This window comes from Scheffersomyces amazonensis (genome assembly GCF_036850825.1).
Source record: "Scheffersomyces amazonensis strain UFMG-HMD-26.3 chromosome Unknown RJT21scaffold_8, whole genome shotgun sequence".
NCBI classification, from domain to species: Eukaryota; Fungi; Ascomycota; class Pichiomycetes; order Serinales; family Debaryomycetaceae; genus Scheffersomyces; species Scheffersomyces amazonensis.
The window spans coordinates 92,150-111,372 of record NW_027042748.1 but is presented as its reverse complement, the minus strand read 5'-3'; the positions used below and the strand labels follow the sequence as shown (position 1 = coordinate 111,372).

The following is a 19,223-nucleotide window of genomic DNA, read 5'->3' as shown; positions in this document are numbered from 1 at the left end:
CAGTTCACGATCAAACTGTACTGAAAAATTAAAAGGTACCTACACACCTTTACTATTAGTATATACAGTATAGTAATTATTATAGATTTATATATAGTGACATTTCCTCATATTTTAAATTCGATTTCTCTCTCCTTCTTTTACTACTTCATCTTTCTCAAGTTCACTTTAAGACAACCCTTCACACCCCTAATAAAGCAGCCAGGCACTAATCTTAGCTGTTATTTTGCTTTACTTAACTGTCCGGATATCTTTACCTTCACTATCCAGACCTGCCACCCAAATCTGTGAGAGATCAGTCCCTAAACGACTTACACCACCTATTCCTAAAAGTCAAGTCAAGTTAAGGCCTCACCAATTCCCCCTGTATTATCCTCCCTGTACAATTGTATCATTACTGTCTTCTTTAGTTCCCAGTTATAGAGGTTCCATTGCTAGCAGTGGACTCGTTCAAAAAAGTATCCTCATTCCTCCCCTCCAATTAAATATATTTTTTTTAGTATCGGGAGTTGTACACTTTCAGACACAAATTAATTGATAATAGATAGATAGACAAATTTATCCGATAATATTTCCTGGATTGTATTGATATCGTCATATATCATTTCAACTAGTCCCCTATCATAGCATAAGAGCTGCCAGATCGTCTGACTCCGCTGTTAAGTTAGTCATTAACCCCGACACTGATCAATTTGTGCGCGTGCACTGTCTGGATCAGAAAGAGCTTATTAGTCCATCCTTGCTAAATCAGACAGATTTTACCAGTCATAAGGTATAAGTCATTGGTAAAGAGTGACTACATCTATAACAAGTCTGTCCAGTCCATCCACTACTTCAAAATTTTATTCAGTCGTTTTCTCCTGTTGAACTAACTGCTTCATCAGCTTACTCATTGCCTAAAAAGTGTCTGTCGCAGACAAAAAAAAAGTCCACTGTCATGTCGCATAACCACAACTTATCAGTCAACTCCATCAGCTCCATCATTGAGCCTACAACCCCTCCAAATCATATGAATGGTGTCGGAGGTGGTGCCAATGGTCATGGGGCCTCCCGAAGCTTTAGTGTCACTTCGATCGGCACCGGTTTAGCAACTAATTCATCCATAATCCATTCAAATCCGACCCCTGGCCACCTGATGCACAATCCCACCATGACCCCCTTTCATACTAAATCCGGTTCGGGCTCAATTACATCGTCTGGTTTATTTCCCCAAACTCCTATGTCGTTTGTAACTCCTACAACATCAGCTGCTAATGGGACAATGACTTCCGGCAAACCAGGATTGTGGGATTCGGCCAGTAAGTTGAACCATAATTTGAATTTACCCAACTTTAATATTGACGCTTCTGTCGGATCTCGAGCCTCAAATGGTGAAGAGATTCGGACAAACACGAATTCTAGATCGAATTCTACTGGTGCTACATCTAATTCAAATTCGGCATCTCCTGTGCCTTTAACTCTTGGAACCAGCAGTGTATCATCTACTCCAATTGCTCCCGTCACACCTGCTAGTGCTGTAACACCTGCCAGTGTTGTAACTCCTGCTACCAGCACCAGTTCCACGAATATCAGTGCTCCTTCAAAAATTGATAAGGAGTACTTGGCATCCATCAATAAGGTACCTTTGATTCAGCTCAAATCAGAAATCCTCAAGTTATCTAAAGATCAGTATGGTTGTAGATTTCTTCAGAAGAAGATTGATGAGAATTTGATTCCCAATTTGCAAACTCGTCAAGCCAATTTTGAGATTATTTTCGATCAGATCAATCCATATTTGTATGAGTTGATCATTGATCCTTTTGGTAATTATCTTATTCAGAAATTGATTGGATATTGTAGTCAAACCAATCTCAATCTTTGTCTTGAGATTCTTCAATTTAACTTGTTTCAAATCTCCATTAATCAGCATGGAACTCGAGCTCTTCAAAAGATTATTGATAATTTGACATTACCTTATCAATTGAATTTACTTATAAAGGGATTAAAACCATTTATAATTAAATTAATTAAGGATTTGAATGGGAACCATGTGATTCAAAAGATTTTAAATAAATATAATCCTCAAGATTGTCAATTTATTTATGATTCAATTATTGATGATTTATATGTAGTGGCTACTCATAAACATGGATGTTGTGTATTACAAAAATGTTTAAATCATGTGGATATGAATCAATTGAATCAATTCTCCACCGCCATACTTAACTTCAATAATTTCACTTCACTTATTAATGATCAATTTGGTAATTATGTCTTGCAATATTTGATTCTGCTCAATATTATTGAAATCAATTTACAGATTTATGGTAACTTTTTAAAGTTCGGCATTGAAAACCTCTGTAACTTGAAGTTTAGTTCGAATGTGATTGAAAAGTTTTTAAAGAATTGTTATAATCAAGAAGCATTTCTGATGGAATTCTCCAAATTGAAACTTAACTTGTGTCAACAAATTTTAGGACAGGATTTGAATAAGTTAATTAATGATCCTTATGGTAATTATGTTATTCAAACATTAATTGATATCTTGATCCATCCTCAAGTGGATTATCTTTATAATTCCAGTTTGGTTGAAGATGTTAAGAAACTCTTGCCTCCTCCAGTTGTTGATAGTAATGATTATATGAAGTTATCCAATTTGGATTTACAGATTATTATCATTAAGTATTGGTTTCTGAACTGTAAAATTATCTCGAGCTTTGGTAAGAGAATTCAGTCCAAGATTAATAATGTCGTGAGTGAATCAGGAAGTAATTCAAATTCTGCTAATTCTAATTCTAATTCTACTTCCACAACATCTATGGCCTCAGCTCCTTCTATGAAGAATACTCGATCCACTTCGAATTCATCCTTAGATGGTTCTGTCAAGTATGGACAACAAGCTCAATCTCAAGCCCCTCAACAATATAGAAATTTTAGAACTTTATCTAATGATGGAACCTTGAAACCATCCGTAAATAGAAACTTATCTTTGCCTTCCAATATTTATAACTATGAGACTCCAAAACATCAGCAAGCTCCACCTCAACATCAACAGTTTGTTCATCAAGCTCCTCAACAACAATTTAATACTCCTAATGGTGGAGTTGCTCCAAGTAATGACTTTATGATCAATGAATTCCCATTTGGGTTTCCTCCTGCTTCTCAGCAGCAACAACAACATCAACAACAACCGTATTCTATTCATCAACACAAGTTGTCTTTGTCGGACAATTCTATGAACCAACCTCAGCCAATGACTCATTATACGACTTCCAAGCCATATGGTAATCTCAACCAATATCCTACTCCGCCTCCCATGAACTATCAGTATCAACAACAGCAGCAGCAGCAGCCACCTCAACAGCAGCATGTCTTTCAGCAACAACAGCAACAACAACAACAACAATTGGCTCCTTCAGCCATGCCTAACCGTCCCAGTCCCGGCCAATATCCATCGTACAACAACCCTGCTAGTAGTTCTGGCTCCAATTTTTACTACAACGCCAGAACCCCTTCCTTTGGAAGTGCCAACTTCAATCCAAATGGACCTGGTAATAACTCCAGTGGTCCAATTATGGAAAGCACCGGTGGTAATGGGCCAGGAGGCTGGATGTAAATGAACTTGTACTAAATTATATCCTTATGTTTTGTATTATTTAACCACTCCTGCTCTGGCTGGTCATACGCAGTATTATTAATTCTTATTATTATATTATTATTATATTATTATTATATTACTATTATTATTATATTACTATTATTATTATATTATTATTTTCTTATTATTATTTTCTCATTATTATTATTATCTTATTATTATTTTCTCATTATTATTATTATCTTATTCTTATATATCAATATACATAATTATTTAAATAGAGCATCCGCGCTACCAATTGTGCCAATGGCTGCAAAATGACTCAGTAATATCACTTCTTCTTAAAGGAAAACTTGCGGTAACGGAAGATATAATACAAGACCAAAACAAAGGAGACATTAAAGAGGAAAAACACACAGAAGAATCCGACATTTCTCCAACGGTATGAGTACTTAGCTCCAATAGTCAACAAGTACTCATCGGCATTTGAAAACTGACAATAACCACATTGAGTAGTAGCTTCAGGATCAGTCAAATAACCTGTTCTGGTTTCAAGAAACTTGGACATATATTCCCCACAGGTCTGACCAGATGGAGGATTAAAGAATGCCAATTCCACCTCGGAACAGGTGATCTTTCTTCCGTGTAAGAAGGATGCCACAAGATTCTGAATAAAGTATGTGTAAGGACTGATCTTATGCATGAATGTCCAGAATCCTGGCATAAGTTTGACGGGTTGGACTACCCCAGAGAAAGCCACTATGAAAGTGTATAAGAAGGAAACAATGATGGCAGCAGTTTGTAAATCTGGAGCAATATAGAGCACTAATAATCCAAAGGATACTATAAACGTTTGAAGAAATACTCCCTGAGTTAAGTAAAACATTCCAGCATGGGGTCCAGAAGTATTAGCTTGAGTGGGGAAGTATAATGAGACAAACATCATGGTGGCTCCAAAAATCAAGTAAGGAATCTCTAGAATGGTTTGTGTCAAGATCATGAGTGACCAAGTATAAGTTTTGGAGAGCTTTTCTCTTCCTTCGTACAATTCCCGGCCTTTAATGGCCTTTTCTTGAACCTGATTGATTATTGGAAGAGATACAACCACTGACAAGAAACTGGCAAACATCCCATTCTGAGCTCCTGTCAATGTATGTTTAAGTCCAAAGAATGTGAATCCAATAAAGAGTCCACTCATGATCACTAACATTAGTTTAGCTGCAAAGTATTGTGGATCTCTCCAAAAGATTACATGGGTTCTCTTTAACACATGGTAAAATTGATATGAGTACGGAGTAGCATACTTGGAGATTAATTGTTTAACTTCATTAGATGACTCTGATTCTGACTTATGGGCAGATTCAACGGCTATTTCATCTAGTCTTTTATCACAAGCCAACTTCTCTAGTGATCTATTCCAAATATCAAACCAATCATAATCGGTAGTGGCAGTGGCTCCAGCACCAATGGCTTCTAATACATATTCAGCAGGGTTCTCATCATCTCCACATTTTCTAGCTCCATTTCTTTCAAAGTAGTCTAACACAGTAGCCAGATGGCTACCAATATCACCATAATAAACGGTTTGACCTCCCTTTCGTAAAAGTAATAATTTATCAAATTGTTCGAATAGAGTAGCTGAAGGTTGATGAATGGTACACACAATCGATTGACCAGCATCAGCAAGATTTCTTAATAATTGAACAATGGACCAGGCTGATTGAGAATCTAAACCAGAAGTGGGTTCATCAAGGAACATAAGCAAAGATGGTTTGGCTACAAGTTCAACACCAATAGATAACTTCTTTCTTTGTTCCACATTCAATCCAGATCCACTCTCCCCTACAACTGCATCAGCATACTCTTCCATATTCAAGACTCCTATTATCTTTTCAACATATGCCAACTTTTCAGAATCTGGTACTGATGTGGATCGTCTGAGTCGAGCTGCAAATTGTAAAGACTCTCTTACTGTAGACTGAGACACATGAATATCTTGTTGCTGAACATATCCAGTTCGACGACTGAAAGATTTATCAAGTGGTTTCCCATTTACAAGCATATCTCCAGTAACCACCCCCATATCTATACGTTGGGCTAATGTGTTTAATAATGTAGTCTTACCAGCCCCTGATTCACCCATAAGGGCAATAATGGTTCCTGCTTCAGTATATCCAGAAACATTCTCCAATAAAGTCCGTTCCAGTCCATCATATGGTATAACATAAGTTACATCCTTCCATACAAATGTATCTTTAGATTTGAGATCATCATCGGCTGCAAAATTATTCTTTTGTTCTTCATTAAGGGTATTACCCTTACTTTCAATATCACCAACTAAATTTTGAGGTACTTTACCTCTTAAATATAATAAACGATCACCTCCACCAATGATTGGCTTAATGAATTCAGACCCACAAGCATTAACAAAAAGAAAGAATAATAAAAATGCAATCATTATACCAAGATTTCTCCATACATGAGAGAATGAATAAGTGAAGGCAACCTTCAAATATTCATCTCCCAGAACCCATGTTTGTCCCAAGACAGAACCTTTGAAAGCACAAACTTGAGTACCATTAGCTAAGTTCTCATAGCCTGGACCACCAGGGGTTAAATACATACCATCACATTCCATCTTTCTTCCATGGAATTCAGTAGAGATGATAGCTTCAAATGAATATAAGAGAGGATTGATATAGGAGATCCATTTGAAGTAATCATGCATGGAAGGTCTTTGAATCATGAATGAAGAATACATTAAAACTGACAATACTAAAGTTCCTGCAAATGCATTTGCACCAGCAACTGTTTTATTTAATGAAGCAACGGCTTGGAAAAGTCCTGTCATAGTTATTGATGTTAAATAAACAAATAACAAGGTGGTGAAGAATGATCCTGCTTCCATCTTAAGATGAGTAAGGAAATAAAGGGGCAATACGAACATAATAGATAACAAAAGATTGAAGGGAATTGAAGTAGCATAATTACCAATGGCTTCAGCTGATGGATGATACAATGAATAGTTCTTATGTTTCATTAAAATAGGTCTGGAAGCAAATGCAGCTGAAATTTCTGCCAAGGACATTAATGACACAGTAAGTACTGAAAAGAATATAGAACCACCTCTTGAAAAGGCTCCACTAACTGTTGGTGGAGTATTGTAATAAAGAGATCCGGCAATTAAACCTTGGGCCATTCCAGCAAATAACATAGAACCAGTGTAAGCCTTATCATTCCAAATTCTTTGAAAGGCTCTTCTCGTAGTTAAATTCAATTGCTGGTAATAATTAACAGTGTATCTTGAATCGATACGACTATACTTCATCTTCTCTTGTTTAATCGATTCATAGAATATCTTGTGGGTATTGTCAGCATCGATAATCTCGTTATATTCAGCTATTTCTTGCTTTAAAGTTTCGAATTCTTTGGAGTTTAACCAGCAATCCTCAAACTCTTCAGCAGTTTGAGGGACTTTATGTTCCCAGCCCTTTCTAGGGAATCTACCATTAGGATCAGTAACTGCAGTTAAGAATTCAGCAGTAGATTGTCTTGATAAACTTTCAAATCCCAATCTCTCGAAGTAAGCTTTAGCTTCCAATACCGGTCCAAAATAGATTTGTCTACCTTTATAAAGTACAGTGACTTTATCAAATGTTTCATAAATCCTTTCACCAGCCTGGTAAATGGTTACAAAGGCAGTTGTATTTAAGAGATTAGTAGAAGTCCTAATAGCTCTAGTATATTCTAAAGCAGTAGAAGCATCTAACCCTCTAGTAGCATTATCCCAACAATAAATTGAACCTCTACAAGCTAAAGCTTCAGCAATAGAAACTCTTTTACGTTCACCACCAGAAATGCCTCTAATGAAATCATTACCAACTTTGGTTTTATAAGTATGTCTTAACCCAAACACAGTTCCTAAAATTTCCATTAAGGTATTAATGAAATCATTTCTTGTAGCGCCTTTAATTCTAACATTGGGAGTCTTACATGCAATAGCAAATTTTAACGTTTGCTCTACTGATAGATGAGGGAAATGAACATCTAATTCCGGATTATAAATAATATCGGATCGGAAATGCTTCAACATATCCTTTTGAGAAATACCATCATATCTTATATCTCCTTCAATTCCAGTATATAAATCAAAATCAATACCACTTAAAGATTTTAAAAAAGTAGAACATCCAGATCCAGGTCTACCTAATACCAAAACCATTTCACCACTTTTAGCTAACCCATTAATATTTTGAATAATTTTATGAGTTGAAGTTTTATGATTTGTAAAGATTTTTTGTACTAATCTAAAGGGACCTTTAAAGATATCAGCGATGGTTGAAACAATATCAAATGACATGTCAATACCATTCATAGATAAATCTTCAAAAGTAATTCCTGATTGTCGCAATTTAATACCTTCCTTTTCAAATAATTTTATACAAGTTTCTAATATCTTATATAAATCAAAATCATTAGGATCAATTCTAAAATCTCCATCTCTAGTCGTATGAGTAGACAATTGACGAGATAAAGATTCTAATCTATCCAACACACCAGTTTCATTATTGGTAACAGTTTTAATTAATCTTAAATTTCTGTCCTCTTCTTCACCAAAAGAATCACCATTTCGATCATTAAACCTTCCTCTAAAGTCACTCACAAGATGTTCGTCCCCATCTACGCTCATTTGGGACAGTTTTAACTCCAGATCTTTCGAAGTCATAGCAATATGTTATAAATACTCACTAATAAAATATATTTAGAGATGATACTTTTACTTCTATTTGAAAGTATTAAATACAGTTCGAGTGAGATCCCGCTTTAGTATTTACTTTTAAACAAAGTTGATAGTAATTTGAATTAAAAAATCAACTATTGTGACCAACCAATTGATTTCAGATGTTTAAGTCTTATTACTATCAATTATATAACGATTCTTAGTAGTTATATACGAAATTTCATAGACAAGAACGGAAATAACAGTCTCTTGTTATACAGAATTTAACACCATTTTGTGACTCGTAAATCAAACTTTGCAGCATTTTATCGAATGGCGCACTATCTCCATTATGTGCACTGAATTGTTAACGCCGCATTTGTAGGAGTTAAGGATAAGAGCAATAGATGAGCTTAATTTATAGTGGCGCACCTGTATATTATTATTGATTACTAACAATAAGAATTAGATATGTGGGCCTTTGGTTGATCTAAAGTGAATCTATAGAATGTCTTAGAAGCTAATAGAAGGTTCAAATTACATATAATTTCAACGTGGCATTTAAAAAATGGGTGGTGTAGGTGTTGAAGTGCGAATGAGATACAAGCTGGCTCACTGAGAATTTACGGACATATAACTAACTTCGAACACTAAATTGAATTTACCATAAAAGTTGATTTATTGATTTCTATTGTTTAATTCTGTGAAAGGATTTACAAAAAGGAGATAATTCAGGTTAATTCTAGTATTTTAGGAAGTAGAAATTACTTGACTATCACCCCCTTAAGTTAATCAATTGCCTATCAGACTGTCAATTCTAAAAATCAAATTACTTATTAGGTAGATGCAAGTTACATATACTTTTTTTCAAAGATTGGGAGAGATCCTACAATTCATGTCTGCCTAAATCGATGTATAAGCAAAAATAGAAGCAAAAACATCTTCGAACTTCCATGGAGCTTTTGGATTCAGCCTCACCATTTGCTGCAAAAAAATAATCTTTTTTTTTTTGTGATGCATCTCACCACCAATTGAGTTCATTGACGTTTGAGAGAAAATATATAATACACTGTCTAAGCTGGAATGCACAAATAGATTTTCTTATCTTTCAGAACTCTTTTGAATATTGAGGATATAGTTTCACAAGTGGATACTAGGAATGCAGACTATTTGTGTTATGATGGGCGAATTAAATTAGTTGGACACTAATTTATGCATTAAATATAATAACTAACATACTACATACGGGGCTAATGAACTACATACAGAGTTAGTACACTTATTTCTTGTGATTTCTTTGTAATTACTCACTAATTGTAAGGCTTCGAGTTCCTTGGAGAGCAATTAAGACAGGTAGGTGTTTCCCGCCTCCAATTCCCAAAATTAGAGTCAAATATTAACCAAAAATGATAATACAGAACTGGCCAGTTTTTCTAAAATCTTGAAGATTTACTTGTCAACATCACCATAAGATGAATTAAAGTGGCCCTAAATCATTGTAATATATATATATATATACTTGCAAAAATTCGAACATAGTGGTGGCTAACTTTTAGAAGACTAAGAGTCTCGGAAAGAGAATAAAAATTACAGCAATTGGAACATTTGGACTGATGGAATACTATGAAAACATTGCTGGATATTGGTGCATCATTTCGTCTCTGAAATACAATAGAATTTCTCAGTATGATTGGAAAATGATACCTTAAAATAAATGCCTTATTTCCGCAGAACGTATTTGCATAACTCCGAGAAACCACTAAGTTATTGATTCTATCAACTTCTGGGTCTGTGATTACACTCTCACTTATAAGATCTTAAACCATTATATATTTTATGAACTGCATTTCTGATGTTACTTTTAGTCTCCTTGTTTATATCCATGTGATACAACAAATTTGAAAGATTTGAACAATTCATAGGGAATGGTACTGCTAACAATATGCTTGCAATATCAATATTAAGAATGAATTCTGGTACAACTTATCGTTCGTGTAAGCTTATATATATATATTTATATATCATCGAAATTTAATGACTCCCAGAGTAATTGGTATCACCCAATAATAGCAATGATAGAGAGTGTATTACGGCTGGTAGAAGAGGCATATTTAATTAAATATTCATTGGCGTCATTTACTGAATTCTTTAGGGAAAAGAAGCCCTGTATGGTAAGAAATTTGCTTCAGTGGTATTCGACTCTAACGCTTCCAAAGATGAAGAATATAAGAACCTATTGATCAAATAAAGTAAACGGTGAAATTTATCAGTTAGGTTCAAGATGTTATATTAAATCCATTAAAGAATATTTATAAAACAAAGCCATAAAAGTTAAGATGGAGTATTTTGGAATACCAGATGTTTAGAGTTGTCTTATATATAGCGATTGCTATTCGTCAATTATTCAAATAAATCAAAATTATATATGACGTGTTTAATTAATTATCCTAAATAATTAGAATGTTGCAAAACTTCTAATCTAATGCTCGCATAGACAGAATTCAGTGGTAAAAGCAAAAAGAGGATCTGTGTAGGTAGAAATATTATTATAGTAAGGTGGTCATGACAAAAAGCAAGTATATATTATTGGCTTTTAATCGAATAATAATATATCAAATAGAGTGTATATTATTGTGTTTACTAATTGTTGATGTATAAGAAATATTCATAACATCTGCTGATTATTAAACATGTTTCAGAAATTGTTGCGAAATAGTTATAAAAAATGGAAGAAGCAACATTATAAAATTAAGATAATCCAAGCACGATTACTCTATTTTCAGGATCTTGTAATGTACATATTTGCTGTTATAATGTCAATAATACTAAAATTTCTAGTACTGTAGTTGATAAAAAAATTATAGATCATAAGAATAATCTGCATTTAGCTTCGCAACTCAAAGTGTAAGAAATGCAAAAAAATAGAACTTTAGGTTAGCCGAGGTTCGAACTCGGGGCCTTTTCGGTGCTTACTGCTGAGCGCTTGTAAACGAAACGTGATAACCGCTACACTACTAACCTCAAAATTCTTGCTGATGAACATTTTAACATGCTCGCAGAGCGTTTGTATCACGTGAGAAAAGTCACGAGAATAGAAAAATTCCTACATATAAGACTACAATCCGGCATACAAGATAAGCACACTGCATATAATACACCATATAATAAACTCTCGAGAAGTCCAAAGCAACTTGAACTATGAATTGATTTCAACCCATTAGTTCCGAAATTTAGCATCTACAACGTGAAGATCAGATATAAATAGTAGAGTATGGAGAAGTTTGGATTTCACAAAGTTAGTAACAGTCCTTCCGGAGCTGGCCAACCCTCAATTACTCATAGTCGTCCAACTAATGTTCAATTGCCCAGTTCAGTTCCTAACCAACAACCTGTTAATTTCAAGAAATCATTTATTGTAGATAATTGTCCAACCAATTCTATAGCCTTAACCAATTGTATTGCTGTTAATCCGATTGATTTTCAACAATTTGCTGATCATTCACCAATTTTACTTGATGGCCATTATGTTTGTACAATTGAAAAGACTGAATTACTTGGCCAAGGAGTTATTGGATTACCATTTCATTGTAGAGAATGGGGGAAATGGTCTATAAAGCAAAGTGTTCAAGCTGAATCATATAATATATTCCAAAATAAACTGGCTAATCAATATTTAGGTTCTATAGAAATATTAGTTGATTTTAGATCAAAGGGTAAAGCAAAAAATATTAATATTAATCATGAAGAATTAGTTGAAGTTTTCAGAAGTATTTGTGAAAATCAAATTTTACAACCTACTCAATTATTTGTTTTAGATTTTAAAGGAATTATTTTACAATTTATTGTTAATACTGTTCAAATAGTTGATATTAGTAAAAAGGATAATTTACCAACTATTAATGATTCATCTGATTTATCATCTAAAGGAATACTTTTAAGACAAACTGAAGTTATATTTTTCCCATATGAAAATTCATTAATTAATTTAGTTAAACCTGCTTCATTAATGGGATTAAAATATGGAGTTTCTCATCATAGACCAAAAGCTAGAAAGCAAATTATAAATCCAGATTTTAAATTAGAAGATTTAGGTATTGGAGGGTTAGATAATGAATTTAAAGATATTTTTAGAAGAGCTTTCAATAGTAGAATTTTACCACCTGAAATTGCTGAAAAATTAGAAATTAAACATTGTAAAGGGTTATTATTATTTGGACCACCTGGTACAGGTAAGACATTAATTGCTAGAAAATTAAGTAAAATGTTAAATGGTAAAGAACCAAAGATTGTTAATGGTCCAGAAATGTTAAGTAAATATGTTGGTGAATCTGAAAATAATATTAGAAAATTATTTAAAGAAGCTGAAGATGAATTTAGACAAAAAGGTGATGATTCTGATTTACATGTTATTATCTTTGATGAATTAGATTCTGTTTTTAAACAAAGAGGTTCAGCTAGATCTGATGGAACTGGGGTTGGTGATAATGTTGTTAATCAATTATTATCTAAAATGGATGGTGTTGATCAATTAAATAATATTTTAGTTATAGGTATGACTAATAGATTAGATTTAATCGATTCGGCCTTGTTAAGACCGGGAAGATTTGAAATTCAAATTGAAATTGCTTTACCTGATGAAAAGGGTAGAAGAGATATATTTTTAATTCATACTGCTAAATTAAGAGAGAATAAGATATTAACATCTGATGTTGATTTTGATGAATTGAGTGCATTAACTAAAAATTTCACAGGGGCTGAAATTGAAGGGTTATGTAATTCAGCAAAATCATTTGCTATTAGTAGACATACTAAATCAGGTGCGATTGCTAAGATTGATGATAAAACTATTTCTGATATGAAAATAACTAGAAATGATTTCTTATTAGCATTAAATGAAATTAAACCAGCATTTGGTACTGATGAAGAAGATTTGAATTTAGCAGCTAGACATGGTATTATTCAATTCAATGAGAGTATTTCTAATATATTTGATAAGGGTAGATCAATTATTAATTTAGTTAAATCAAATGAAACTGAAACTTTAAGATCTATATTATTATTTGGACCTAGTGGAGTGGGTAAGACAGCTATTGCCAGTACTTTAGCTTTAAATTCAGATTTTCCATTTGTAAAGATGTTATCTGCTGAAAGTATTGTCGGTAGAAGTGAAGGTCAAAAGATTCAATATATTGATACAGTTTTTAGAGATGTTTATAAATCTCCATTAAATGTATTGGTGATTGATAAGATAGAGACATTAATTAATTACGTATCTATTGGTCCTAGATTTTCAAATGATATTTTACAATTAATCTTAGTTTATTTAACTAAGATTCCACCAAAGGGTCGTCGTTTATTGATTATTGGTACTACCAGTCAATATACAGTATTAGAGAGAATGAATTTAGTTGAAGCATTTACTGATTTAATTGCAATTCCTCCAATCAAATCTATTGAAGAAGTTAGTAAGATTATGGATAAAATTTCCTTTAAATCTTCATCGGAAAGAAAAGAAATTTTGAATCAAATTTCTTCTTATGAAATTAATATTGGAGTAAAGAAATTAATTGATGAATTAATGGTTAATAATACAGATGATTATAGTGTTGATGATGTGGTACTTAATTTAGTACCCAAACTTAATCAAATTTAAGAATAGATATGATTATGTCATCTTAAATTTCCCAATATACTTTAATACACTTAATAAAATAATATACAGGTTATATAAACTGAAGTTAATATCACATTGATTAAATATTTGTAGATCAGCGGAGAAGTAATTATTTTTAGTAATGTGTCAATAGGGGGGTTGAAACGAGCGATAAGTTCTGAGTTTAGCGAACTAAGGAGGGAACTGTGATCGATTAAACCAAATAAGAATTTCAGATACTCTTTTGATAATTCAAGGAACATATGATATTTTATAGATACCTGATGTATGGCGAATTAATAAAGTTAATAAATATTAACGGAAATCTTAACTTTGCACAGGAAGAAAATTAGAGAAATGATATTTTTTAGGGAGAGATATCACAATTAATGGATTGTGGAGATAGCTAAGGAAAACCCCTCGCAGTGTGGGTAACATATTACGAATCAATTCTATTATGTAGAGTTACCATATGCAACTGAATGATTAGATAAGATCAATTACGAAATGTTCATGTAGTAATAGTTGAGTTCAATTATATTACATGGCAATTATTTTTCGAATCAAAAGATTAAGCAATGAATCAACTTACGCTGAATATAAATTTCGAGTCCACTAGCACAATTAAGTACTCTAATTGATTTATGACAATCACTAGTACAGACTCGTTTAATTCTCCAGATCTAACTATATTTCATATTTTTTTTCTTTAATTTTTTTTCTTTAATTTTTTTTAATTTTTTTATTATTTTTTTTAATTTTCTTTTTCTTATTTTTCACCCTAAAAAATAAATCTCGATCAAGTAAACGGAATAAAGTTTATTTTTTTATTTTGCATCCTATCAGCCCCACCATAAAAAATATTTACTATTACATATAATATACCAACAGAAATGTCTCCCTTTAATAACCTCTCCTCCTTCCGCACCCCATATCACTACTATATAAAGACCTACAAATCCTCTAGAATTCCCCTGGTTTCCAAATTTTTAATTAACTAAGAAATATGGATGACAAAGGAGATACCTCGCCGGATATACAATTCCAGCACTCTCTCCCCATACCATCATCTCCACCACTTTCTTCATGTTCTGATCTGGAGTTAGAAGCATTTAGACATGAGAAGAAGGAGGAAGAAGAACACTTAGAGATGGAAGAGGAAGAGGAGGAAGAAGATTACCATATGGATGACGTAATGTCATTAATGTCTACTCCCATGTCTGTATCTACCACTAAAACATCCGTAAATAGTTTGATTGATTCTGTAGTTAAACCAGGAGTATTATCAAGTTTAACTGTTGTATTAGATAATTTCTTACTGTTAGAAAGGAAACAACACCTGAATACTTTAAATCCATCATTATTAGGACCATTACCACCAACAATTGATATTGAATCAGTTTGGTCAACTAAATCATCTCGAAGTAATTCGACTAGTTTCCCAAATTTTGATCCTTGTGGATTCTTAAGTAAACCAGAAATTAGTGAATCAATTAAATGCTCTTATGATATTGATAATCCAAGTTCAGATATATTTTTGGAATCAACTATTATTGATAGTGATAATGAATCAATTGATGAATCAATTGTTGAAGAATTAGAAGAATTAGAATTAGATTTAAAAGTTAAAGAGTTAAGTCTTAATTTAGATTTATTAAAACAATTAGAAGCTCCATCCGACATAACCTTAGGTTATAAATCAATTACTACTTATGATCCATTTGATATAGTAATATCTAGAAGTTCTACTATAAGTAAAGAATCCTTAGCAACGGTTATAGATGAAGAAGAATCTTTGCCATCTCCTCCAGTTGGAGAAGAAACTCCATCATCACCACAAATCGAAGAAATTCCATTGCCATTAACTCAGGTTAAAGAAGATCCATTGCCATCACCCCAAGCTAAAGAAGAAACTTCAATTATAATTAAAATTCCTCATATTTACCAATCAGATATCGTAACAGGATCTCCTCACATTAAGAAAAGTAGGAGTAAGAGAAAACGTAAACCAATTAGAAGAACACCTTCAAAACCTCGAAAGCCAATAAGAAAATGTGTAAATGAACTTAAATTCTTAGCATTAGCTGCAGATTTTCCCAAATCAACTTCAAGACCATATATCCATAATCGATCTAAATTACTTATTCCAACCATAAATGATGAATCTAATGAATGTCAATTACATCCTCTAACTTCGAATTTAAGTCCTACTCCCAGTATTCCTAAAATTCCAATTAATAAACTAAGAAGTAGGAAACCTGATTCAAATAATAAACCAAGGCCAAATGTAACAAGAAGGAAAAACATAATTAAATTTAAATTCTTTGGAAAACGACAAGAATATCAAGAAATAATTAATCATATTATTAAGAGTCCTAGATTGTTAAATAATGAATTAAATGGACCAATTGGAGAAGATATTGAAATTAAAACTAATCATATATTAAGAGGAGGAACGGCATTACCACCACCATTTAGTCCTGAATTTTATGATTTAAAATTTACTAGATTTATTCCATTACATGTAAGAAAGTTAGATGCAAGATATGCTTTATCAAAAGATAAAAAGAGTAATTTCGCCCATACTAAAGAAACAAAACTGTTTCATGATCCTTCATTTTATAATGTAAATCCTAATATTCATGAATTAGATATTCGAGAAGTTAAATCAATGAATAAACAACAAAAGAAACTACAAACAACAGTCCCTAAATCATTTGAATCTGCTGATAGTAAATCTTTACAGTTTCACAGTGATAGATATTTCAGTCGATTAAATATTTATGAGTTATCGAAAATCTTAGGACTTGATCAATTTAATATTATATTAACTAAAGAAGTTGAAATTAATATTTTAGATATGTTTAAGAATTATTGTCTGTTTAAATTAGGTTATCAAACATGGATTAGAGGTACAACAAGAGAATATCGAGAAGGAGTAATTGATACATTATATAAATTATCGAGAACTTTTTATCCGGAATTGAATAAATTTGATTTAGAAGTAATTGTTAGACGAGGAGCTTATAGTTTAATGCAAACTAGATTAAGGAAAGAAAGGAGATTAATGATTAAATAGAATGATTAAATAGTTAATGGGTTTATGTAAAGGTTTGGATTTTATAGGTAGGTATTGTTTTATGGGTATAGGTATTGTTTTGGGTTTATAGGTATTAGGTTTAGGTTTAGGTATTATTTATGGGTATGGTATAGATTGTATATTGGATAGATAAAAGTTCTACTTATCAGCAGGTGAATGCATTATTTGAGTGACAAATTTTCCTGAATATCTAGTGATACATGCCACAGTTAATACATCATTACGAATTGATGTGGTCATTAAATGATTCAATATGACATGATTTGGTATTGAAAGATGAGAAGCTTCACGATTAGATGCATAATATGAACTATCAGCTCGTCTTAATGGTGGACGTTTATGATGATGAATATTATTAATTTGTCCAACTGTAGGTAATTGAAAAGGTATAGTTGAAGGTAAATTTGAATTCGATTGAGAATTAGTTGAATTACTAATTTTATTTAATAAAACATTATTTAAATGTGCAGGTAATTGAGGAGGTTCAGGTAATTCATAATTAGTTTTATTCTTAAAGAATTCATAATTAACAAACATATCAGGAATATCATTAGAATATTCAAGTGGAGGTTTAACATGTTGAATATGAAGTGAAGATGTTGAAGTAGTTAATAATCCACTTTCATAAGGTAAATATTTAGATGAATCACCCACCGATGATGTAGATATTGTTTGAGGTGGTTGTGGTTGTGGTGGTAGATGATGATGATGATGTTGTTGTTCTTGTGGTGGAGGTCCATAAGGATAATTCTGAGAATGTTTCTGTAATTCTTCATGTAATTTAACTTCCTTCATATCTTCATCTTCAGCATATTCTACATGTTCAAAATTAGACATCTCTTTAGAAATCTTAGTAAGAAAACTCGTTGATTTCTTATTAATTCTCTCTACTTCTGATTTCCCAGCCACTATCGATGTAGAACTAGCAGCTGACATAGATGCAGATAATGGTTGTTGTTGTTGTTGTTGTTGTTGTTGTTGTTGATGATGAATATTTCTACTAATTATATTAGCATCATAATCAGAAGATGCTCCAATATGATTAGGTTGATTTAATGAATGATTAAATAAATGACATTCATCAATAACTTCAAACCAATTAAAAAAGATCCCTTCTTGATCAGTAGCTGTTGGTAATTGATCACTTACTCGATATTCATTATTAATGATATAAAGTAATTTATGAACTCCAAGAGGTAATTTAATGGTAGTAATATATTCATTAGGATGAATTGTTGAATTATTAAGTTTTATAACATCTCTCCAATTTGAAAATGATCCAATAATTGAAATTTTATTAATGGGTTCTTTGGTTGAATTAACCCATTTAATTTCAACAGGGATTAATAAATTTTGTATAGGAATTATTGATGAATCATTAAAATTATTATGAACATATGATTCATCAATTTTAACTTCAACATTAGCAGCATTAGTTGAAGGATCAATGACAGGAGTTATCTTAGTAAAATCTACTTTAGATAAATCTGGTGTAGGAGTATGAGTATGTTGACGATGAGAAGGATTAAATGTTTCATCAACATCCATAGCATCTTCTTTATGGTTATGGTTATGATCATCATCATCATCATCATCTTCTCCTTCATTGGGTAAGATATTCCTTGACACTTCTTGAGCATCAGAATCGAGAATCCCATCATTCAATTCATTATATTCATCTTCTATTAAGTCATTAGAGAATTGATTGTATGGCACGGGATACTCTTCTTGTATGGCATGAGCTGAATCATCGTTATCATTATGATATGTATAGTTAGTAGAATTGTTAGTAGAATTGTTGGTGTTAGTGGATGATGGAATAGGTTCAGATTTAACTTGATGTAATATCAAATCACTGAACTCTTCATCAAGATCATTATGATTAGTGTGAGCGGTTGACTTTCTATATGATTCTGTAGCGGTAGATTTCCGACTAGTGGCTGAAGTAGCATTACCCATGGTGAAACAATTAGTGATGGTAATGGATATGGTAAATGGTTAAGGTATTAATGGTGGGAATCTATGGGCTCTTAAGCATATGGATGACTAGACTGGGGTAACGTGAATTTAGTGACACACGACAATCACTATTCGCTAAACTAATACTTAGTTAATGATTACTGGTAAGGGACTACGGATAAATAGCAACTAGAAAAAAATACTACTGATAACT

General features: G+C 32.4%; 5 protein-coding genes and 1 non-coding gene across 6 annotated transcripts; 3 read left to right on the top strand and 3 right to left on the bottom strand. All coding sequences in view use genetic code 12, as the record gives it.

Annotated features, from left to right (window-relative positions):
• Positions 1 to 1,009: 1,009 nt before the first annotated feature.
• On the top strand, positions 1,010 to 3,595 carry MPT5 (Mpt5p; the record flags this gene model as incomplete). The annotated part of the gene is made up of 1 exon (XM_064880414.1): positions 1,010 to 3,595. One exon carries the CDS (start codon positions 1,010 to 1,012, stop codon positions 3,593 to 3,595), a length of 2,586 nt encoding a protein of 861 aa, XP_064735884.1.
• Positions 3,596 to 3,631: 36 nt separating this feature from the next.
• Positions 3,632 to 8,267, bottom strand: RJT21DRAFT_3441 (ABC-2 type transporter-domain-containing protein; the record flags this gene model as incomplete). Its single annotated transcript, XM_064884222.1, has 2 exons — positions 3,632 to 3,650; positions 4,030 to 8,267. The coding sequence occupies 2 exons, from the start codon at positions 8,265 to 8,267 to the stop codon at positions 3,632 to 3,634; spliced, it is 4,257 nt and encodes a 1,418-aa protein (XP_064735883.1).
• Positions 8,268 to 11,227: 2,960 nt separating this feature from the next.
• Positions 11,228 to 11,318, bottom strand: RJT21DRAFT_t137. Its single transcript has one exon. It is a non-coding gene; the product is annotated as a tRNA-Val (tRNA).
• Positions 11,319 to 11,513: 195 nt separating this feature from the next.
• On the top strand, positions 11,514 to 14,207 carry SEC18 (AAA family ATPase). The gene has a single exon (XM_064882620.1). It carries the CDS (start codon positions 11,569 to 11,571, stop codon positions 13,948 to 13,950), a length of 2,382 nt encoding a protein of 793 aa, XP_064735882.1. The 5' UTR covers positions 11,514 to 11,568; the 3' UTR covers positions 13,951 to 14,207.
• Positions 14,208 to 16,645: 2,438 nt separating this feature from the next.
• RJT21DRAFT_123134 (uncharacterized protein) lies at positions 16,646 to 17,148 on the top strand (the record flags this gene model as incomplete). The annotated part of the gene is made up of 1 exon (XM_064882619.1): positions 16,646 to 17,148. A coding segment is annotated over exon 1 (215 nt), but the record flags the coding sequence as incomplete, so codon positions are not given.
• A 40-nt stretch (positions 17,149 to 17,188) lies between these two features.
• KIS2 (Kis2p) lies at positions 17,189 to 18,598 on the bottom strand (the record flags this gene model as incomplete). The annotated part of the gene is made up of 1 exon (XM_064882618.1): positions 17,189 to 18,598. One exon carries the CDS (start codon positions 18,596 to 18,598, stop codon positions 17,189 to 17,191), a length of 1,410 nt encoding a protein of 469 aa, XP_064735880.1.
• Between the last annotated feature and the right edge of the window lie 625 nt (positions 18,599 to 19,223).